Source organism: Mirounga leonina, unplaced genomic scaffold (assembly GCF_011800145.1).
Source record: "Mirounga leonina isolate KUSES-001 unplaced genomic scaffold, KU_Mleo_1.0 Mir_418, whole genome shotgun sequence".
Taxonomy (NCBI): domain Eukaryota; kingdom Metazoa; phylum Chordata; class Mammalia; order Carnivora; family Phocidae; genus Mirounga; species Mirounga leonina.
In genome coordinates this window covers 20,995,930-21,019,194 of record NW_023270739.1, presented here as the reverse complement: position 1 = coordinate 21,019,194, position 23,265 = coordinate 20,995,930, and the positions used below count along the sequence as shown (strand labels likewise).

The 23,265-nt window shown below is 36.5% G+C and overlaps 1 protein-coding gene across 1 annotated transcript in view; it reads left to right on the top strand.

Moving 5' to 3' along the window:
- Positions 1-23,265, top strand: part of CFAP54 (cilia and flagella associated protein 54) — a 294,742-nt gene that overhangs the window by 67,662 nt on the left and 203,815 nt on the right. Inside the window, exons 20-22 of the mRNA XM_034987789.1 lie at positions 18,306-18,482; positions 22,288-22,380; positions 22,659-22,844. Of these exons, the coding sequence (XP_034843680.1) occupies positions 18,306-18,482; positions 22,288-22,380; positions 22,659-22,844 (456 nt within the window). The remainder of the gene's footprint in view (positions 1-18,305; positions 18,483-22,287; positions 22,381-22,658; positions 22,845-23,265) is intronic.

Below are 23,265 nucleotides of genomic sequence, written 5' to 3'. Positions count from 1 at the left end.
TCATCCAACAAATGTTTTTGAGTACTTATGATCCATTCAGCAAATATTTATTGTACATCGACTGTGTGTCGGGTATTATGCTGAGTACAGGGGATAAAAACAAACAAAAACAAAAATCCTTTATTCAACAAATATTGATGGATTGCCTTCTTTTTGTGGTCCCTGCCTTCAAGATAAATCCAGTTTGTGGGAACATAGACAAGTAAGTAGGTAATTATGGGTTACTGTCATAGATACTTTTTTTTTTAAAGATTTTTTTTATTTATTTGACAATGAAAGAGAGCACAGCAGGGGGAATGGCAGGCGGAGGGAGAGGGAGAGAAGCAGGCTTCCTGCTGAGCAGGGACACCGATGTGGGACTCGATCCCAGGACCCCGGGATCATTACCTGAGCCAAAGGCAGTTGCTTAATCAACTGAGCCACCCAGGCGCCCAGTGTCATAGATACTTTAACTGCAAGAATTCCAGGGGAATTTAGCAGAGGAGTACCTAATCAAACAGTGGGTAATATGTAAGGAAACTTCCAGAAAAGAAATCATGAGGTTGAATACTGATAGGCAGGAGTAGCCAGAGAAAGAGGAAGAAAAGGGTGAAAAGGACTTTATAGGAAGAGAAAACAACATGTACAAAGTTCCTGAAGCTAGAAGGGTCATAGAGTTCTTGTGGTCCTCTAGGTCATTCAGTGTCATAGAGGCACAGATGAAATGGCAAAGGGGAGAGGGGGCTGTTGGGAGAAGAGGGTAAGAAGTGAGACCAGAGAGGAAGTCTGAGGATTTTGGGTGGACAGATGATATTAATGTTCAAGGTTGGGAAGTCTGTCCTGGCAGTAATAGGGAAGAGCCTTATTATAATTGAAATTCCAGCATTTGAATGAAGGAGTTTGATGATGGTGTTGGACAGTCTCAAGGCCAAGTGGTGACTGATCTTTGTTGGAAGACTTTGGTGTGTGTTCAGATCCATTTTCTCAACAGATGCTTCTGTGGCCACTTGCTACAGTCTAGTGCTTGGAGGATACTAATACTTCAGTCCTACTTATATGTCAAATAAAACTTATCTTTCTTTTTTAGAACTGTTCTCTCAGGAGTAATCTTGTGGCCTGTCAGAGCTGGAGAGAATAAAACCTTAGGGATTTTCCTTTTTGTTTTATTGTGACTCAGTCTGGTCCTTATCCTGTCGTAATATGCTTATTCCTGTTAGGCCTCTGTCTTCCTACCACTGACACTGGGGGGTCACACTGGAGATGTGACAAGACTACAGTTTTTACATCTTTTTCTTCTCTTTCTTAAATGAAACTATTTTATTTTATTTTATTTTATTTTATTTAAAAAAATTTTTTTTAAAGATTTTATTTATTTATTTGAGAGAGAGAGAATGAGAGACAGAGCACGAGAGGGAAGAGGGTCAGAGGGAGAAGCAGACCCCCGCTGAGCAGGGACCCCGATGTGGGACTCGATCCCGGGACTCCAGGATCATGACCTGAGCTGAAGGCAGTCGCTTAACCAACTGAGCCACCCAGGCGCCCTTAAATGAAACTATTTTAACTTAAGAAAAATTGTAAGTATAATGTCCTCTTAGGATAGACTTATGAGATGCATGTAGAGGCTCTATTTTTTATGGGGCGTCCTCCCCAAGGATTTTCACCAACTAGGCAGACATAGAATATTTATTTAGAAGTCCTGAAACCTTCTTTGGCCACCTCTGCTCCTCAGCAGTAGTTTTTTATCCAAGTGTTAAGGCTTAATGATCAGTCCTTAGGGTACTCTCGTAAACAATGATGTTATGGCTCAAATAATTGCCAAACTTTCTTTCTTTAAAGAAGACAAATAAATTTCTTTCCCCTGGCAATCATTTTCTACTGGGGTATATTACAGAATGTTTTACATTATCATGATCTTGTAATAAAATTATCCCCAATCAGTAACTGATGCATCACCTTGTACCATAAAAAGGTTTAAAAAGCCTGGATCTTTTCAGAACTTTTAAATAATTCATACCCTGTTTTAGTTTTTCAAAAGTTTCCTGACCTTGTGGAGCTGTATAATCTCATCAGGTGTCCGTTTTATTCCTAATCAGTTAAAAGTGAACCAACTTGTTGCCAGGACTGAGGTACAAACCTTTGATAATAGCTTGTTAGCTTTCTAAATGAAATGACTGGTCTTTTAAAAAAATTATTATTATAGGCATTTTACCCCCCATTTTCCTGTCTTGGTATTGGACTTCTGGAAGTCCATGTTGGCTTTTTACACAATATATCACAGATTTACTTTAATGGATTGCACTTGGAACTAGTCTCAGACGTCCCTGATCTACTTCTGATCAAATAGAGCACTGGTCGTGTGGCTTATGGTCATTGCTCTTAGTCCACTTCAGTCTCCCAGCCAGACATTCAGTCTCTGTGCAGATGGGATTTCCTATTGGGAAGAGGCAGGAATATTCCTCAATCCAAGGTAAGTGTTACAAGGGCAGGGTTTTATATTGCTGTTTTCTGTCCAGCACCCATTTCCCCTTCCAAATATCACCTTTTGAGGAATTCCTCCTTCCCTTTTAGATGTAGTCGGGTGGGACTTTTCAGGGGCTTTCTTCTCTGCTAGCCAGTCAGAGGACTAGTGACGTGAGGGAAGCCAATTTGGACCTCCCTTCTTGGAATTAGATCTTGAGTGGAGGGATAAAAAGACTAAAACTAGTTGACATTTCATTCTTTCCAATGCTTGTGTACTGATCAGACTATTATGGTTCTGTTCTGTAGACCCTCTTACCTCTTTGCACCTGCTGTGGTCCTGGCATGGTTTTCCTATTGCTCCTGGTTCAAAGAGCCCCAGCTGATGCATCTAGTTTTCTCCTAATTCTATTTGTTGAAACTTAAACAAATTGGTAGTTGAGATGACTTTGGCAGTTCCAAAATCCAGTCATATTGCTTCAACTCTAAGCAAAGGAGCATTATGAATTAACAGATTATTTTTTGTAATTGACACAATCTAATTTTATGGTCGTATTTTGGAACCAGAACTAATGAAGAAGCCCAGACCACTCGAAGTTCTAATAACTCCTGACTTTACTATTTCTCAAATTTCTACCTTCATGTCTCCTAAATACCACTCTATTAACTAGGTTAGCTGTAATTGGATTACTAAGTATAATTATTTTTCCTATTTTATAGCATTTTAGTCAAATCAGTTCTATTTGCTTTTCGGGGAAGAATATATGTGAATCATTTTTTCCCCCCAGAGATCTTATCAGTCCTTTTTTTTTTTTTTTAAGATTTTATTTATTTATTTGAGAGAGAGAGAATGAGAGAGAGCACATGAGAGGGGGGAGGGTCAGAGGGAGAAGCAGACTCCCTGCCGAGCAGGGAGCCCGATGTGGGACTCGATCCCGGGACTCCAGGATCATGACCTGAGCCGAAGGCAGTTGCTTAGCCAACTGAGCCACCCAGGCGCCCTTATCAGTCCTTTTTAATTGTTCTATGCTGAAGTCTTCCTCATAAAGAGCAAACCCTTTCTGATTCTGACCCCCTCCCATGAGGTCATGTTTTGCCCTTTTAGACTTCAAAGTACTGACAAGATTTTAGCTAATTTCCATTTCAGGTTTTAAGGTTATTTCAGGAAACCATCCAGGTTGCCTTTCCGTGCTTCTTTTTAACTTAGGTTTGTATTAATAAGACAAAATACATAGTGGTTAGGAGGATAGGGTTTTGGATTAGAGTTTTGGTTTTGCCACTGACTAGCTGTATGACCAAGGTCAAGTTACTTATGCTCTCTTAAGTTTTAATTTCTTCATATGTAAAATGGGAGTTCTTGGGAAGATTCAAGGAAATGATGCATATAAAATGCTTAGCATTTGGCACAGAATAAGCAGTCAATAAATGTTAGCCATTATTATTATTACTACTACTCTGTTTCCCACTTTAAGCATTCTGGAACATTCTGTTTTATCATATCAGAACTATTTTTTGGTGCTCTAAATATATTTTCATTTATCAAGCTATACATTTCTTTTTGTGTTTTCTCTTAGATTGATCTTATAAGTAGTATATTTTATTCTCAGCAATCAAAAAATATTCCTTGCCAGGATTCTTGGATATGACTTAACCTACTTTTCATCTCCTTCTGAAATGTACATAATAGTGCTGAGAATTCAGAATATACCTCAGGAGGTCTACTAGACAAGTAGTAAATATGGCACTTTATCTTTCCAGTCTTATGATAGTTTTTTATGGATAGTTGTTAATCATGACCTTGAAGATTGTCTTATATCTTTCCCTAAGTGTCTTGCTGCACTGTGGATGTTAAGCTGTTGTCCAATGTATTTAATGTTAATCTGTCCTCATAAGCACTGAATAACTTCTAAAAAGAGGCAGGTTTGTTTCTCTAATGGAAACTATAGGCAGAGAGATTTACATTCAGACAGTAGTACTTTGGACTTTAGTACTGTTGTTTTCTGGAAATAAAACAATATGTTTTGGTGGACACATTAGACAATGTGTTGGACATATTATAGGCAACAGTGATGTCCATATATACATATATATATTTTTTTAAGATTTTATTTATTTATTTGACAGAGAGTGAGAGAGCACAAGCAGGGGAAGCAGCAGGCAGAGGGAGAGAGAGAAGCAGGCTCCCTGCTGAAGAGAGAGCCCGATGCGGGACTTGATCCCAGGACCCTGGGATCATGACCTGAGCCGAAGGCAGCCGCTTAACAGACTGAGCCACCCAGGCACCCCAGTGATGTCCATATTGATAACACTTTCTCTCTTTTTTAAAAAGATTTTATTTATTTATTTATTTATTTATTTATTTGATGGAGAGAGAGAGCGCGCACAAGCGGGGGAGGAGCAGAGGGAGAGGGACAAGCAGACTCTGCGTATAGCACAGAGCCTGATTCAGGGCTCAATCGCACGACCCTGAAATCATAACCTGAGCTGAAATCAAGAGTTGGACTCTTAACCAACTGAGCCACCCAGGCACCTCACACTTTTCTCTTTTCACAGTTGAATAGAGCTGGTTTCATGGGAATTTCTCTTTCTTGAGGTTTTGAGGCTAATTTTCTGGTGATATTTCCTCCTTCTATTTGAGGAACCTGCTTTAAAAAGCCCTAATCACTTTCTTTGTAAAAAATTGATATATGATTGACATATAACATTATATTAATTTCAGGTACACAATGTAATTATTTTGTATTTGTATATATTGCTAAATGATCACCACAGTAAATTTTATTAACTTATATATCTGTCATCAGTTACAAAATTTTTTTTCTTGTGATGAGAACTTTTCAGATTTACTCTCTAGGAACTTTCAAATAAGCAATACAATATTATTAACTATAGTCACTAGCCTGTATATTATATCCCCATGAGTTATTCATTTTATAACTGAAAATTTGTACCTTTTGACCCTCTTCACCCATTTTGCCCTACCTCCCACCCCCAACCTCTGGCAACCACGAGTCTGTTTTCTGTATCTATCTACTTTTTTTTTTTAAGATTTTATTTATTTATTTGTTTGTTTGAGAGAGAGAGCACAAGCAGGTGGAGTGGCAGGCAGAGGGAGAAGCAGGCCCCCCGCTGAGCAGGGAGCCCAATGCGGGGCCCGATCCCAGGACCTTGAGATCATGACCTGAGCCGAAGGCAGATGCCCAACTGACTGAGCCACCCAGGTGCCCCTATCTCCTTGTTTTCTTTTTTTTTTTTTTTTTTTAAGATTCCATATATGCATGACATCATATAGTATTTGTCTTTCTCTGTCTTATTTCACTTAACATAATGCCCTCAGGGTCCACCCATGTTGTCAGAAAAGGCAAGATTTCATTCTTTTTCTATGGCTAGATAACATTCATATATATGTGAATTGTATGTTCATATATATATATATGAGTTATATATTCACATATGTATGAATTGCATATTCATATGTAAGAATTGCATATTCATATATTGCAATTCACATATATATATGAATTGTATATTCATATATATAACATGGCTATTGTAAATAATGCTGCAGTAACATGGGGGTGCAGATATTTTTCTAATTAGTATACTAATCACTTTCTTATAAATAGAATGCTTTTAGCAGCTCAGTGATTTGGCTAAGTTTGGATTTTCTAACTAGCATTAGGTTTTACCTTGAGTCCAATTTTTATAGAATTTATCTGATTGACATAAATCAAGGACTGTGTTTTAGACTTTTGTTACCTTTCATTTAAAAATTTAGTACTTTTAGGGATGCCTGGGTGGCTCGGTCGGTTGAGTGTCTGCCTTCAGCTCGGGTCATGATCCAGGGTCCTGGGATCAAGTCCTGCATTGGGCTCCTTGCTCAGTGGGGAGCCTGCTTCTCCCTTGCCTGCTCTGCCTGCCGCTCCCCCTGCTTGTGTTATCTCTCTGACAAATAAATAAATAAGTAAAATCTTAAAAAAATTTAGTACTTTTATTAATCTGTTTCAAATTGGGCCATGAAATCTGAGTTAGGGGGTTAAAATTAATCAAGACTCAATCAGAACATTTAATTAATTAATTAATTTACTTTCCAATCAGAATATTTTAAACATACTGTCTTAAAATGCATTATAGATCATCCTCATCTGTCAAAATTTCATGTATTTCATTAAGAACACGTTTATTGAACCTGAAGAGATAAAGTACTGTCCTTGTGCCACCAAGATGCTCATATTGTGTAATACGTGCTAAAACGAAGAGTGGAAAATGAAGAGAATAAGTACCTAAATGTGTGGGACTTCTTTGGGAGGATTCAGAGATGATGTTTGAGTAGATCTTTTTTTTTTTTTTTTAAAGATTTTATTTATTTGACACAGAGAGAGAGACAGCGAGAGCAGGAACACAAGTAGGGGGAGTGGGAGAAGGAGAAGCAGGCTTCCCGCTGAGCAGGGAGCCCGATGCGGGGCTCGATCCCAGGACCCTGGAATCATGACCTGAGCTGAACGCAGACACTTAATGACTGAGCCACCCAGGCGCCCCTGTTTGAGTGGACCTTGAAGCACAGAAAAGGATGTAAAACGCTTTAGGAAGAGGAAATTTCATGGGAAAAGCTCTGAGGCATGACAAGCATAGCTTCTCAGGGAATGAATGACTTTTTTTTTTTTTTTTATGGTTTTGGAGGTTAGGTTGGATAGGCAGTAGCTCTGGGAGAAAAGAGTAGAGAGGGAGATAAAGGTAGCAAGTATTAATTGTGATCAGAATACCAAGCCTATGGCGGAGTTAGCACTGTAACAAGTATAGGAGGAACCATTGAAGGGCTAGAAGACTGGAGGTTGAGGAGACTAGAGACTGAGAGAAAGGGGAGGAGGCTGATTAAATCATCTCAGTCAGTGGTCCCCAGTCCCTGGTGTACTTCAGAAGTACCCTCAACAGTTGTTTAATAATACAGATGCTTAAGCCCCACCCCTGGAGATTTTTACTAAATAGGTTCAGAGTGGGGTTGGACTATCTAATTTTTAAACAAGTTTCATAGATGATACTGAATAACAGCCAGGTTTGAGAAATATCTTTGTGATAACCCATGGCAGAAAGCAGGAAGTTTAAAAAAAAAAAAAATCTCAGTTGAATTCGTGGATATGCAGAGAGAAGCTGCTAGAATCAAGTCAGAAGATGCTAGTGTCTGACTGGTTCACTAGAGTATGAACTGCCGAGGCAAATTTTGGGAGTAAGTGTAGAAAGCCCAGGGCAGTTGGCCAGTCAGTTGAGATAGGATCAGAGGCAGTCTGTGTTAATATTAGGGCCAGCAAACCAATGCTGCTGGTGCATTTTTTAGGCTGCATACATAATCCAGAGGAGGGAAACTTTCAAGGCATTGGTCTCTTCCCTTGTGTTGCATAATTTTTCCTTAGGCTGATTTCACCTGTTCTTATGCAGCCTAAAATATCTTGGTCTCCAGACTGTGACGCAAATGAAGTCACATTAACATTTAATGTTCAAAATATAATAGCTTTCTTCTACCTTCTGTTCAAGTAGGAATTTCTTAAAAATTTCCCACAGTTGTCTGGGGAATCTACTTACCTTTTCTGCTCAGGCTTCTTCCTCATTTCAATTCTGGCCTCTTACTAAGCTCCTACCTGTTGTTGCCTTTCAAGGGAACCCTGCTCTGTGGGCCCATCTGTCCTCTCAGGGAGCCAAATCTGGTCTGTCATCTCTGGTAGAGGGTGGAAAGGTGAATGAGCCTCTGCCCAGCCCTGTGCGTGTTGTGTCCTCTGGGTTGACTAGGCACTGCTGATGCCTTGACTCATAGTGTTTTATGACACAGCTCCTTCAACATCTTTCTTTCCATCCGTTTTCTCCATTTTTTTCTCAGTTTGATTGAATGAGTGAAAAAGTGGAGATGATAAGGGATAACAGATGCCATTCTATGCTCCTTGGTTGAGTCATTCATTCAATGATTCAAGTTATACTGAGCACCATGTGTCTATAAATTAGCTTTAGAGTCTAAACAGTTAAGGTTTTTGGCATGTAGGCCCTAGAAACATGGTTACCATATAATACATCCCTTCTCACATGAAGAAACGATTGTCCTATGCAAATGGCTAAGATTTTTTAACTGTAACGCCAAAAAAAAATTTCAAGGTCTCCTGGCACAGAACAAGCAGAATTAAAAAACCCATTTATTATTATAGATACATTTTAATCACAACTAATGATTTTAGACCTGAATGTCAACCATTTCCTATAAAAATAAAAATGAGTTAATTCTGATCTCAATTTAGGTCAATCTTTATTTTAGAAAAAAATGTATGATACTAGAGTTTTATAATCTACACTCCCAAAGGGAACTGGTTTACTCACTCAACTTTAAATATCACTTTGAGGCAAATGACTCACGGAAAGTCTTACCCTTTCTTTTGAACTCAAGTCCAGATCTCCAAATGGAAGCTTTGAACTTAGCATGTCTTCTGCGGAGGAAACAGCACAGGTTTTTCTAAGAGAGTGAAATGTATTTGAAGTTTGGTAGACAGACATTTGTCTTCTCGTTCTCAGGATTTCTTTTCTTAAATTTATTAAATTGGCTAGAACTTCCAGAATAAAAAGGAATAGTGGCATTATGTCTCCTGGATTTTTTTTTTTTTTAAAGATTTTATTTTTATTTATTTGAGAGAGAGAATGAGATAGAGAGAGAGAGATCATGAGGGTCAGAAGGAGAAGCAGACTCCCTGCTGAGCAGGGAGCCGGATGCGGGACTCGATCCTGGGACTCCAGGATCATGACCTGAGCCGAAGGCAGTCGCCTAACCAACTGAGCCACCCAGGCGCCCATGTCTCCTGGATTTTATTGATCATTCTTTTAGTGTTTCACTATTAGCCATAATTTTGACTTTTGGCTAAAATTAATATTTTTCTCATGCTAAAGAAAGAGCTTTCCTAGTTTATTGAGGCTTGCACTCCCTCCCCCCAGCTTTACTGAGGCATAATTGGCAAATAAAATTGTAATATATTTCAAATGTACAACATGATGATTTGATATATGTAGGCAGTAGTCTCCTCTTAGCTGTGGTTTAGCTTTCTGTGGTTTCAGTTACCCGCAGTCAACCACAGTCTGGAAGCAGATGGATTTTCCTTTTGACATATCATCAGAAGGTCAGTAGTAGCCTAAAGCTACGTCACAGTGCCTACGTCATTCCCCTCACTTCATCTCATCATGTAGACCTTTTATCTGCTCACATCATGATTCACAAGAAGAGGGTGAGTGCATCACAACAAGATATCTTGAGAGAGACCACATTTACATAACTTTCATTACAATATATTGTTATAATTGTTCTATTTTATTATTAGCTATTGTTAATCCCTGCTATGTCTAATTTATAAATTAAATTTTATTGTATGTATGTATGAGAAAACACATAGTATATAGAGGGTTTAATACCATCTGTGGCTTCAGGCATCTTGGAATGTATCCTTGTGGATAAGCAGGGACTACTGTACATTATGAAATAATTACCACAAGCAGCTTAATTAACACATTTATCACATCATATAGTTACCTTTTAAAAATTTTTTATTTAATTTAATTAATTTGTAGTGTATTTTTAGTTTCAGAGGTAGAATTTAGTGATTCATCAGTTGCATATAACACCAGTGCTCACTACATCAAGTGCCCTCCTTAATGTCCATCACCCAGTTACCTCATCCCCCCACCCCCACCACCCCTCCAGCAACCCTCAGGTTGTTTCCTATAGTTAAGAGTCTCTTACGGTATGTCTCCCTCTCTGATTTTGTCTTATTTTATTTTTCCTTCCCTTCCCCTATGTTCATTTTGTTTCTTAAATTCCACATATGAGTGAAATCATATGATATTTGTCTTTCTCTGATTAACTTATTTCGCTTAGCATAATACCCTCTAGTTCCATCCACGTTGGTGCAAATGGCAAGATTTCATTCTTTTTGATGGCTAAGTTACTTTTTTTTTTTTTGAGTGAGACACTTAAGATCTGTTTCTTAGCAAATTTCAAGTACACTGTTTTTAAGTGTAGTCACCATGCTGTACAATAGATCTTCAGAACTTTATAACTGGAAGCTTGTGCCCCTTGATCAAGATCTCCCCATTCCCCTCCCCATCCGCTTGCCCTCGGCAACCATCATGTTACTTTCTGTTTCTATGAGTTTTACTTTTACTTTTTTTAGATTACACATATACATGATACCATATAGTATTTCTCTTTCTCCATCTGGCTCATTTCACTTAGCATAATGTCCTCAAGGTCATACATGTTGTCCCAAATGTCAGGGTTTCCTTCTTTTCTAAGGCTGAATAATATTATAATATTATATGTGTGACACATTTTCTTTATCTATTCATCTATCAGAAGACACTTAGAATTGTTTTCGTATCTTGGCTGTTGTGAATAATGCTGCAATGTACACAGGAGTGCAGATGTCTCTTTGAGATAATGATTTCATTTCCTTTGGATAAATACCCAGAAGTGGGATTGCTGGATCATATGATAGTTCTATTTTTAATTTTTTGAGCAACCTCCATACTGTTTATGGTTTTGGTTGTACCAGTTCACATCCTTACTAACATTGTACAAGTATTCTCTTTTCTCCACATCCTCACCAACATTTGTTATCATTTGTCTTTTTGATAATAAACATCCTAACAGGTGTGAGGTGATATCTCATGGTGGTTTTGATTTGCATTTCCCTGTGATGTTGATCATCTTTTCATGTACCTGTTGGCCATTTGAATGTCTTTTTTAGAAAAGTGTCTATTCTGGTTTTTTGCCCATTTTTAAATCATTTGATTGATTGCTATTGAGTTAAGAGTTACTTATATATTTCGGATATCAAGCCCTTATTGAATGTATTGTTTACAGATATTTTCTTCCAATTCCATAGGTTGCCTTTTCATTTTGTTGACTTTTTCCTATGCTGTGCAGAAGCTTTTTAGCTTATTTATTTTTGTTTTTGTTGCCTATACTTCTGTTGTAGGATCCAAAAAATGGTTGCCAAAACCAAGGTCAAGGAGCTTTTCCTTTATGCTTTTTTCTAGGGTTTTATGGTTTCAGGTCTTATGTTTAAGTCTCTAATGCATTTTGAGTTGATTTTTTTTTTTTAAGATTTTATTTATTTATTTGACAGAGAGAGACACAGCGAGAGAGGGAACACAAGCAGGGGGAGTGGGAGAGGGGAGAAGCAGGCTTCCTGCCGAGTAGAAAGCCTGATGTGGGGTCGATCCCAGGATCCTGGGATCATGACCTGAGCTGAAGGCAGCCACTTAACGACTGAGCCACCCAGGTGCCCCTTGAGTTGATTTTTGTGTACAGTAAGATAAGGGTCTGATTTCATTCTTTTGAATATGGATATCCACTTTTCCCAGCACCATTTATTAAAGAGACTATCCTTTCCTCATTGTATATTCTTGGTGACTTTGTCAAAAATTAGTTGACCATATTTCTTTTTTTCTTTTAATTTTATTTTATTATGTTATGTTAATTACCATACATTACATCATTAGTTTTTGATGTAGTGTTCCATGATTCATTGTTTGTGTGTAACACCCAGTGCTCCATGCAGTACGTGCCCTCTTTAATACCCATCACCAGGCCAACCCATCCCCCCATCCCCCTCCCCTCTAGAACCCTCAGTTTGTTTCTCAGAGTCCATAGTCTCTCATGGTTCATCTCCCCCTCCGATTCCCCCCCTTCATTTTTCCCTTCCTGCTATCGTCTTCTTTTTTTTTTTTTTTTTTTAACATATAATGTATTATTTGTTTCAGAGGTACAGGTCTGTGATTCAACAGTCTTACACAATTCACAGCACTCACCACAGCACATACCCTCCCCAGTGTCTATCACCCAGTCACCCCATCCCTCCCACCCCCCACCACTCCAGCAACCCTCAGTTTATTTCCTGAGATTAAGAATTCCTCATATCAGTGAGATCATATGATACATGTCTTTCTCTGATTGGCTCATTTTGCTTAGCCTAATACCCTCCAGTTCCAGCTACATCATTGCAAATGGCAAGATTTCATTCCTTTTGATGGCTGCATAATATTCCATTGTGTGTGTGTGTGTGTGTGTGTGTGTGTGTGTGTGTACACACCACATCTTCTTTATCCATTCATCAGTCGATGGACATCTTGGCTCTTTCCACAGTTTGGCTATTGTGAACATTGCTGCTATAAACATTGGGGTGCACGTACCCCTTCAGATCCCTACATTTGTATCTTTGGGGTAAATAGTAGTGCAATTGCTGGGTCATAGGGTAGCTCTATTTTCAACTTTTTGAGGAACCTCCATACTGTTTTCCAGAGTGGCTACACCAGCTTGCATTCCCACCAACAGTGTAGGAGGGTTGCCCTTTCTCCGCATCCCAGCCAATATCTGTCATTTCCTGACTTGTTAATTTTAGCCATTCTGACTGGTGTGAGGTGGTATCTCATTGAGGTTTTGATTTGGATTTCCCTGATGCCGAGCGATGTTGAGCACTTTTTCATGTGTCTGTTGGCCATTTGGATGTCCTCTTTGCAGAAATGTCTGTTCATGTCTTCTGCCCATTTCTTGATTGGATCATTTGTTCTTTGGGTTTTGAGTTTGATAAGTTCTTTATAGATTTTGGATACTAGGCCTTTATCTGAGGTGTCATTTGCAAATATCTTCTCCCATTCTGTCAGTTGTCTTTTGGTTTTGTTGGCTGTTTCCTTTGCTGTGCAAAAGCTTTTTATCTTAATGAAGTCCCAATAGTTCATTTTTGCCCTTGCTTCCCTTGCCTTTGGCGATGTTTCTAGGAAGAAGTTGCTGCAGCTGAGGTCGAAGAGGTTGCTGCCTGTGTTATCCTTTAGGATTTTGATGGACTCCTGTCTCACATTTAGGTCTTTCAACCATTTTGAGTCTATTTTTGTGTGTGGTGTAAGGAAATGGTCCAGAAGAAAGCTGGGGTGGCAATCCTTATATCAGACAAATTAGATTTTAAACCAAAGATTATAATAAGAGATGAGGAAGGACACTTAATGAGGATTAAAGAGATGAGGAAGAACACTGGTATCTCCAGTGTTGCTCTTCTTGCTCAAAGGGTCTATCCAACAAGATCTAACAATTGTAAATATCTATGCCCCTAACATGGGAGCAGCCAATTATATAAGCCAGTTAATAACAATTATATAAGCCAATTATATAAGCCAATTAATAACAATTATATAAGCCAATTAATAACAAAACAAAGAAACACATCAACAACAATACAATAATAGGGGGGAGTGGGGGACTTTAACACCCCCCTCACTGAAATGGACAGATCATCTAAGTAAAAGATCAACAAGGAAATAAAGACTTTGAATGACACACTGGACCAAGTGGACTTTACAGATATATTCAGAACATTCCATCCCAAAGCAACAGAATATACATTCTTCTCTAGTGCCCATGGAACATTCTCCAGTTGACCATATTTCTGGGCTCTCTAATTCTATTCCATTGGTCTTTCTTTCCTTCTTTTCTTTTCTTTTCTTTTTTCTTTTCTTTTCTTTTCTTTTCTTTTCTTTTCTTTTCTTTTCTTTTCTTTCTCCTTCCTGCCTTCCTTCCTGCCTGCCTGCCTTCCTTCCGTCCTTCCTTCCTTCCTTCCTTCCCATGCTATTTGATTACTATTGCTTTGTTTGAGATCACGAAGTGGTATCTCCAGTGTTGCTCTTCTTGCTCAAGCCTGTTTTAGCTATTTGGATCTTTTGTCATTCTATACGAATTTTAAGATTGCCTTTTCAGAGAGAGGGAAAGAGCACAAGGAGGGGGAGTGGCAGGCAGAGAAGCGGGCTCCCCACTGAGCAAGGACCCAGATGTGGGACTCGATCCAGGACCCTGGGATCTGCATGGAGTGCTGGGTGTTATACGCAAATAATGAATCATGGAACACTACATCAAAAACTAATGATGTGATGTGTGGTGATTAACATAACATAATAAAAAAAAAAGATTGCCTTTTCTATTTATGTGAAAAATGCTATTAGAATTTTGATAAAGATTGCATTGAATTTGTAGATCATTTTGGGTTGTAGGGATATTTCAACAATATTAATTCTTCCTATCCACGAACATGGGGTATTTTTCCATTTATTGGTGTCTTTAATTTTTTTCATAAATGTTTTATAGTTTTCAGTGCACAGATCTTTTTTACTTTCTTGGTTAAATTTATTCCTATTTTCTTTTTTTTTTTTTTTTTTAATTTTATTTATTTATTTGAGAGAGAGAATGAGATAGAGAGCATGAGAGGGAGGAGGGTCAGAGGGAGAAGCAGACTCGCTGCCGAGCAGGGAGCCCGATGCGGGACTTGATCCCGGGACTCCAGGATCATGACCTGAGCCGAAGGCAGTCGCTTAACCAACTGAGCCACCCAGGCGCCCCTATTTTCTTATTTTTGATACTATTACAAATGGGATTGTTTTCTTAATTTTGGGTGGATAGTTTGTTGTTAGTGTATAGAAATACAACTGATTTTTGTATGTTAATTTTTGGATCCTGCAAATTTACTGAATTTTTTTATTGATTCTAACAGTGTTGGTGGAGTCTTTACAGTTTCTGTATATACAATCATGTCATCTGTAAACAGAGACAATTTGCTTCTTTCTTTTTTATTTAGATACCTTTTTCTGATTGCTTTGGCTAGGATGTCTGGTACCATGTTGAATAAGAGTGATAACAGTGGGCACTCTTGTCTTATTCCTAATCTTAGTGGGAATGCTTTTAACCTTTATCATTGAGTATGATGTTAGCATTAGGTTTGTCATATAAGACCTTTATTATTTTGAGCTGTGTTCATTCTATATCCAGTTTGTGGAGAGTTGTTTTTTTTTTTTTATCATAAAAGGATGTTGAATTTTGTCAAATTCTTTTTCTGAATCTATTGAAATGATCATATTATTTTTATCCTTCGTTTTGTGAATGTGGTGTATCACATTTATTAATTTGTATCACATTTATGTTGAGCCATCCTTGCATCCCAGGAATAATCCTGTTTCATCATGGTTTTAATCGACCTTTTACTGTACTTTTGAATTTGGTTTGCTCTTACTTTGTTGAGGATTTTTGCATCTGTATTCATCAGGGATGTTGAGCTGTAGTTTTCTTGTAGTGTCCTTGTCTGGCTTTGGTATCAGGGTCATGTTAGCCTCTTAAAATCAATTTGTAAGTGTCCCTTTGTAATTTTTTAGAAGAGTTTGAGAATGATTGGCATTAATTCTTTAAATTTTTGTTAGACTTCACCAGTGAAATCATCTGATTCTGGTCATTCCTTTATTGGGAGGTTTTTGATTACTGATTCATCTCCTTACTTGTTATTGGCTTGTTCATATTTTCTGTTTCTCCATGATTCAGTTTTGGTAAGTTGTATGTTTCTAGTTATTTATCAGTTTCTTCTAGGTTATCCAATTTGTTGGTATATAATGGTCATAGTAGTCTCTTATGATTCCTTGTATTTCAGTGGTATTAGTTGTAATGTCTCCTCTTTCATTTCTGATTTTATTAATCTGAGTCTTCTCTTTTTTTCTCTTAGTCTAGCTAAAAATTTGTCAGCTTTATCTTTTAAAAAACCCAGCTCCTATTTTAGTTGATCCTTTCTATTATCTTTCAGGTCTCTATATCATTTATTTCCCTTCTGATTTATGTTATTTCCTTCCTTCTACTAATTTTGGGCTTAGTTTTTGTTCTTTTTCTAGTTCCCTTAAAGAGTAAAGTTAGATTGTTTATTTCAGATCTTCCTTTTTTAAAAAAATATTTTTATTTGAGAGAGAGAGAGAGAGAGAGTGAGCAGGGGAGGGGCAGAGGCAGAGGGAGAGAGAGTCTTAAGCAGACTCCGTGCTGAGCACAGAGCTTGCTGAAGTGCTCAATCTCCCAACCTGAGCAGAAACCAAGAGTCGGACACTTAACTGACTATGCCACCCAGGCACCCCAGATCTTTCTTTTTTCTTAATGTAAGCATATGCACTATAAACTTCCTTCTTAGAACTGCTTTTGCTGCATCCCATAGGTTTGGTATATTGTGTTCCCATTTTCATTTGTCTTAAAATTTTTTTGATTTCCCTTTTTACCTCTTCTTTTTTTTTTTTTAAAAATAGTAATGAATGTTAAAGAAGTTCAAATATTTTTTTGGCCATTGAGCCTGTAATCATATTTTTTCTCATTTGATTTATAGATAAATTAAATTGTATTCATAGACTTCCTAATATTAAATTATCCATGTATTCTTGGGAGATAGAGAATATAATTACAGTATGTTATTCCTTTAATATATTGCTAGATTCAATGTATTAGTATTTTATTTAGAATGTTTGTATTTATATTTGTAAGAAGATTGCTCTCTTTTTAAGTGCAGTCATTTTTCAAGTTTTCTTACAATAATTTGTAAAATTATTTGAGAAGCTGTCTTTCTTCGTAGTTAGAAAATTTTTAAATGTCATAGGAATTATCAGTTCCTTAAGATTTGAAATTTTTTAAAAATGAGATCAGTTGAGCCTGACATTGTTGTGGGAAGAAATTTTTGGGTATCTTTCTCAGTTTGTTCTATCATTATCCTGCATTTAAGTTTTCTGCTTCTTGAATTAGCTTGCTGATTTTGTATTTTCATCGCTAAATGGTCAATGATGTGCATCTTTTTTGTACTTATTGGCTATTTATATGTCTTCTTTGGAGAAATGTCTGTTCAAACCCTTTGTCCCCATTTTTAATGGGGTTATTTGTCTTTATTATTGACTTATAACAGTTCTTATATATTATGAATACAAGTCCTTATCAGATACATGATTTGCAAATATTTTCTCTCGTTCTGTTGGTTGTCTTTTTACTTTCTTGATGATATCATTTGAAATTTTGATGAAGTTCAGTTTATCTACGTGTGTGTGTTTGTTTCCTTCTGGTGTCATATCTAAGAAACTATTGCCTAACCCAAAGTTATGAAGATTTACTTGTATGTTTCCCTTTAAGAATTTTATAATTTTGTCTCTTATATTTGGCTCTGTAATTCATTTTGAGTTAATATTTGTATTAACTCAAAATGTGTGATGTGTGATGTAGGGGTACAACTTTATTACTTTTGCATGTGGACATCTAATTGTCCTAGTACAATGGAAAGGCTATTTTTTTCTCTATTACCCATTTAATTTTGATCTTTACATGGATTTTTGCTTTGGAGCTCAATTAAAGAGTCTTTGCCTTTTAATTTAATTTAAAAGACAAGTTTAACCCATTTACATGCATTATTATTGCTGATAGACTTTCTTTGGAAGTATTCAGATCTGACTTTTATATTTTTTGTTTTGTGTGTTGTCCTTCAATGTGTTACCTTTTGAAATGAGGATTGCCTTTCTTTCAGGTTTACAGAATAAGTGTTTTTATTTCTACTTGCTGATAGTAAGAAACTTTCAATAATATTCATTTCATAAATCACATAGTCTTTTACTTGAGAGTCACATTTCAAGTTACATTAAGGGTAGGTGTACAGTTCTTCAGTGTAAATGTAGATGATCGTGCTATGAATTTTTTTAAGGACACTGAAATATGATGGTAGATATTCAGAGGGTTTGATAAGAAAGTGAAATGTCTAATGTTGATATATTATAATGATGATGAACATACTAGATACATAAATATGACTCCATTACCTTACTTAATTTATAGCTATTTTTTACATAGTCTTATTTAGTAGCTATTTTTTACTTTTGTAAAATCATTCGATGCTTGAAATATGTGTAACACTGAGGCTCAAAAAGCTACATATAGCATGATAATGTTGTTTAACATTACCAGAATTCTACAAATATAAATGCAGTTCAAATCTTGAAGTGTATTTTTCTATGTTCACACTTTATTATAGGAAGCATATTCTTTAATTAAGAAGACTGAAGCAGAACAAAATACCCTGTATTCATATCAAAAATATGTGGAGAGTTCAAAAAGAAAGAAAAGCAGATTTCCTCCCCCACCTATCCTGCTATCCCGAACTTATTGTTCTGTGACATTGAAACCCGCTCCATTTATTTCAGATGTTAAGGTATGTTCCCCATTATGATCTTTATTTCAGGCAAAGCAACGTTAAGTACTTTTATGACTATCATGATTGATACTTTTCTTGCTCTTAGGACTTGAATAGTCTTATTTATAAGCACTGAACACTGGGATTAGTATTGTAATGTCTTAACTATACTTAGTTTCTTAAAGACCTTTCTTTCCTTGTGCTATTTTCCTTCATGCTCTGTATAGCTTTGCTATACCCAAATATATAGTAAAGAGAAACAGTAGAGAAGCATTTGTCTCTTAAGTACCTTCATCACCATGGCATAGTCCTATGCTGACATCCTAGTGTGTGTTCAAGATGGAGAAGGTCTCAGCTGAACTGGAATAAGGCATTTGAAGAGCATGGATGTTACTCTCAGAGCCAATGATGGAGATGAGGAAATTTGGGGATAGCAAATTTAGATGTTCTTCCCAGAGTTCTTCCAAGTAAATGGGGATTCTTTTAATGTAAACAAATGACAGTTCCAACCATATTATAAGTCATAAATCTTTATGTATTTATTGAAGAATGAGCTCTTTCTCCCATCCCCAATGCCTTGGAACTTGGCCTAAATGTGACTCTAACTTGAGATTTAGTGTCTCACAAACGTTCCGCCTGATTTATATTTTAAATATTAAATTTCCTCTTTTGGATGATCAACAACATGGTCTTTGATGTAGTATAAAAAAGTTTTTTTTTTTTAAGATTTTATTTATTTATTTGAGAGAGAGAGAGAGCACGAGAAGGGGGGAGGGTCAGAGGGAGAAGCAGACTCCCCGCTGAGCAGGGAGCCTATTGCGGGACTTGTTCCCGGGACTCCAGGATCATGACCTGAGCCGAAGGCAGTCGCTTAACCACCTGAGCCACCCAGGCACCTATAGTATAAAAAAGTTTTATCTTTGTCTTTAGGATATTCTGCTTGAACGTCTGTCAACTTGGTATCGTGGAAAGGGCACGGGCTTTAAAGTCAGACAGATACAGGTTTAAAATTCCAGCTGCACCACTTACTAGCAGTATGACCTTAGAAAATCTAAATGTACTTTTTGAGGTGGTGGTGGTATTGTTTTTATTTGTAAAATATGTTTACTGTGAAAATTAAATGAGATAATATATAATATTCCTGGCGTATTAGTTGATGCCCCTCCATATCTTATATTAAACATACGTAGTAAAATTTGCTTAAAACAATTAACGATGGTATAGAGTGTGATTACATTATTTGATGATTTTTTTAATAAATTTTGTCCAGTGAACATTATCAAGTATCTCTTATCTGTCCAGCTCTGTGCGAGGTAATTGAGTTATAAAAATAATCACAAAGCTTGATTCCATTCTTTGAGGTGCTTCAGACTAATGGGATATGGACATCAGTGAGAAGTGATACCACCTTTATAATGTTTTATAATTGGGGAAATAGAAGTAATTTTCATCTTACACTGAACTGTGCTATCATAAATGCATTACTGCAATTGCTAGCATTTTTAAAGTTCAATTTTGGATGTGTTTGGATCTGTTTAAGAATGAGGATTTGCTGATTTTGGAAATTCAGTACAGAACTAAGACTGGATGCCTTACCAAGGGTTTTTCTTTGTTTTTATTCAAATGTTTTGGTTTATTTAACCCCCAATTTTTTTGTGTGTGTGTGTATCAAATTAGTGACTAGTTTATCTTATTTTATAATGCTTAGAAATAGGAAGATACAAGCATTCCATATCTGACCTGTAGTTGTAGGGCCTGTCACTGAGCACATCATATGACGTTTATATAGATTATGCCTTAGTGGAGTTGTGTGCTTCAGGAAATTACTACCTTCTGTTACATAGGCATCAACACTAGGTGGTGCTGTGGGCTTAAATAAGTTTTCTGCTTAGAGGGTTCAGACATCTTTTGTTTTATCAAAATCTCTTGTTAAAGCATTTGTTTCAATAAAATCTGTTTTAAAAGTTGAAAATGCTGATGTTATTAATAAACTTTTACTTCTAAAGTTAGTGGTGATTTGTTCATGGTGTCTTTACTCTTATGTAGATTTTAATTACACACTGCTCCTTATAGTTACACAAACTAAGATGTCTTTATTCGTGGAACAAAATAGAAACATAAATCCTGCTTCTAAAAATGCTTTTAGAGAGAATTTTATCCTTCAAATTCTGGTTTATGTAGAGAGCTTAACTTAGAGAAAATAATAATTTAAGTCATATAGCACAATCTTTCTGCATTTTTTCCCTCAATGTTGTTAAGTGGTACTCTTTTTGCATGGAAAGTTAGTTTTTAAATTTCTTCTGAAATTCATCTGACTTTTTTCCCCCCTCTTGGCTTCCAGCGTTCAAGTTCTTTCAATGCTGTGTCTCTGTCTTTGGAGTTCTACCTTTGTCAAGTGCTTCTTAATTACTTGAGCAGTTTTCTTTATAGACACAAAGGTTTGGACACCTGTCCCAGAAACTCTAATTCATTGAGGCTAGGCAGGCTTGGGTATATGTAATTTTAAAAAATGGTTGGTTCTGTGAAAACTGTATTTTAAAAAGTAACTGCACAGTCAGGGTTGAGAACTATTCATGCAGACAAGACACCATTAGGATTTTTCTGTTGACCTGGAGGAAGAAATAGCTAAGCTAAGCTATAAGAGGCAGTCGCTTCTTAGAGACAATTACTTTTTCCCTTCTTTCCAGTTTTCCTTATCATTTTTAAAAAATATTTATTTATTTGACAGAAAGAGACACAGCGAGAGAGGGAACACAAGCAGGGGGAGTGGGAGAGGGAGAAGCAGGCTTCCCGCTGAGCAGGGAGCCTGATGCGGGGCTCGATCCCAGGACCTTGGGACCATAACCTGAGCCGAAGGCAGACTCTTAACCATCTGAGCCACCCAGGCGCCCCTTCCTTATCATTTAGGTGTTGAGATGTTGGGAAGTGGAGCCTCTGTGGAAAAGAGAATAAATGATGACAACCCACCCAACCCCAACCTCAGGACAGTATGGCTCTTTCATAATGCTATTCCCTAGGTATCAACTTGCTCCCTTTTCCCTTATAGTGAGAATAGTTCATTCCAATGAGGAATCTCCATTATTTTGACATCTTGGGCAGAAGAACCATTTCTAACCACTTAATTAAGTTTAAGTTTGATTGTTCCTGTAGAATTTGCATTTTGCTTTTTGTTCCTGTAGTTAAGAATTATCAAGTATCATGCTACTCTCTGATCTTGGGCAAGTTATTGAACATTTCTGTGTCTCCATTTCCTGTAAAGCAAAATGACCACAGTAATCCCATTTCATAGGGATGTTGCAAATATTAGAAAGTTTATATAAATTTCCCAGCAATACATAGCACATAGAAACTGCTCAGTTACTGGTAGTTAAAAAATAAATAATGAATAATAGTCTTTGTAGTCCCAGGTAAATGAGCCCTATATTTGTCTTTATTTTTGTGAGATTAAACCTAAGTATATTTGTAAACTTAGATTCCATGTTTTTTTAATTTATTTTATTTATCTTATTTATTTTATTTAAATTCAATTAGCCAACATATAGTACATCATTAGTTAGATTCCATGTTTTAAAAGTTGAATAACTATATTTGTATTTGGAAAAGTGTTTTTTGTTTTTTAAGTTTTTATTTAAATTCTAGTTAGTCAACATACAGTATAATATTACATACAGTGTACAATGAAGTGATTCAATGACAATGAAGTGATTCAGTGCTTCCATGCAACACCTGGTGTTCATCACAGCAAGTGCCACATCTTGATAAAAGAAATTGAATGCCTTGTTAAACAGACTATAGATGATGGGTTCATCTCTCTCCTCCGCAGGTTTCCTGGTACTGCATTTTGGGTTGCAAAGCAGAAGGGAGTTATGGAAAAGTAAGGCTAAATCATAATCATCTCCCAAACTCAGGAGAAGCGGTATGTCAAATTAAAAAAACCTCTAAATGTTAGGAAATCTTACCAAAAGTCTCATTAATGACACCTGAGTGTTTTTTTTTTTACCTTCTTCTAATGTCATTATTTCAGTGAATTTCTCTAATTTCAATTTAAATCAAATTGCAAACTGCTAAAATCCAACAGTAAATACAAAGCTTTTATTTTATTTATTTTTTACATATAAGGGTTATTATATTTTTAAAGTCACATTACTTCAGTTTTCCATACATAAACTTGAAATATGTTTTTTTTTTTAACAGATACCAGCTGATGGTAAAAGCATTTTTGAAGTGAAAGGTTTAGAAACCAATGAAAAATATGTCTTTGCAATTGCTGCTTATTCTTCTAATGGGAAGCTTATTGGTGATGCTATTGGGGAGACAACTAAACCAATTCTGGTTTATCCACCTCTTTCTGCTGTTACTGCTCGGATGTTCTTGACGCAGGTAGAAGAGATTTCTGCTAATTTTTTCCTCTATGTTTTTTTCTGTTAAACTGTTACTAAGTAATTGGTAATGGGAAAAAAATCACAGTGGATATTCTAAAGCTCTTGTTATACATATTTCCATTACTGCAGTTTAGTCTCATAAAAATAGGAATCATTCCTTCTCTTTTTAGTGAGATTGATTTTTACAATAGCATTTTTTTTCTTGGATTACAAATGTATCCAGGAAAAAATGCTATTGTAAAAATTGAATTTTAATTTTAAATTTAATTTTAGAAATTTGGAAAATACTGAAATGCACAAAGAAGAAAATAAATGTTACCTGTTTATCCTATCATCCAGAGTAGCAGTTCTTAACTTGGGGCAATTTTGGCCCCCAAGGGACATTTGTCAATGTCTGGAGACATTTTTGGTTCTCATAA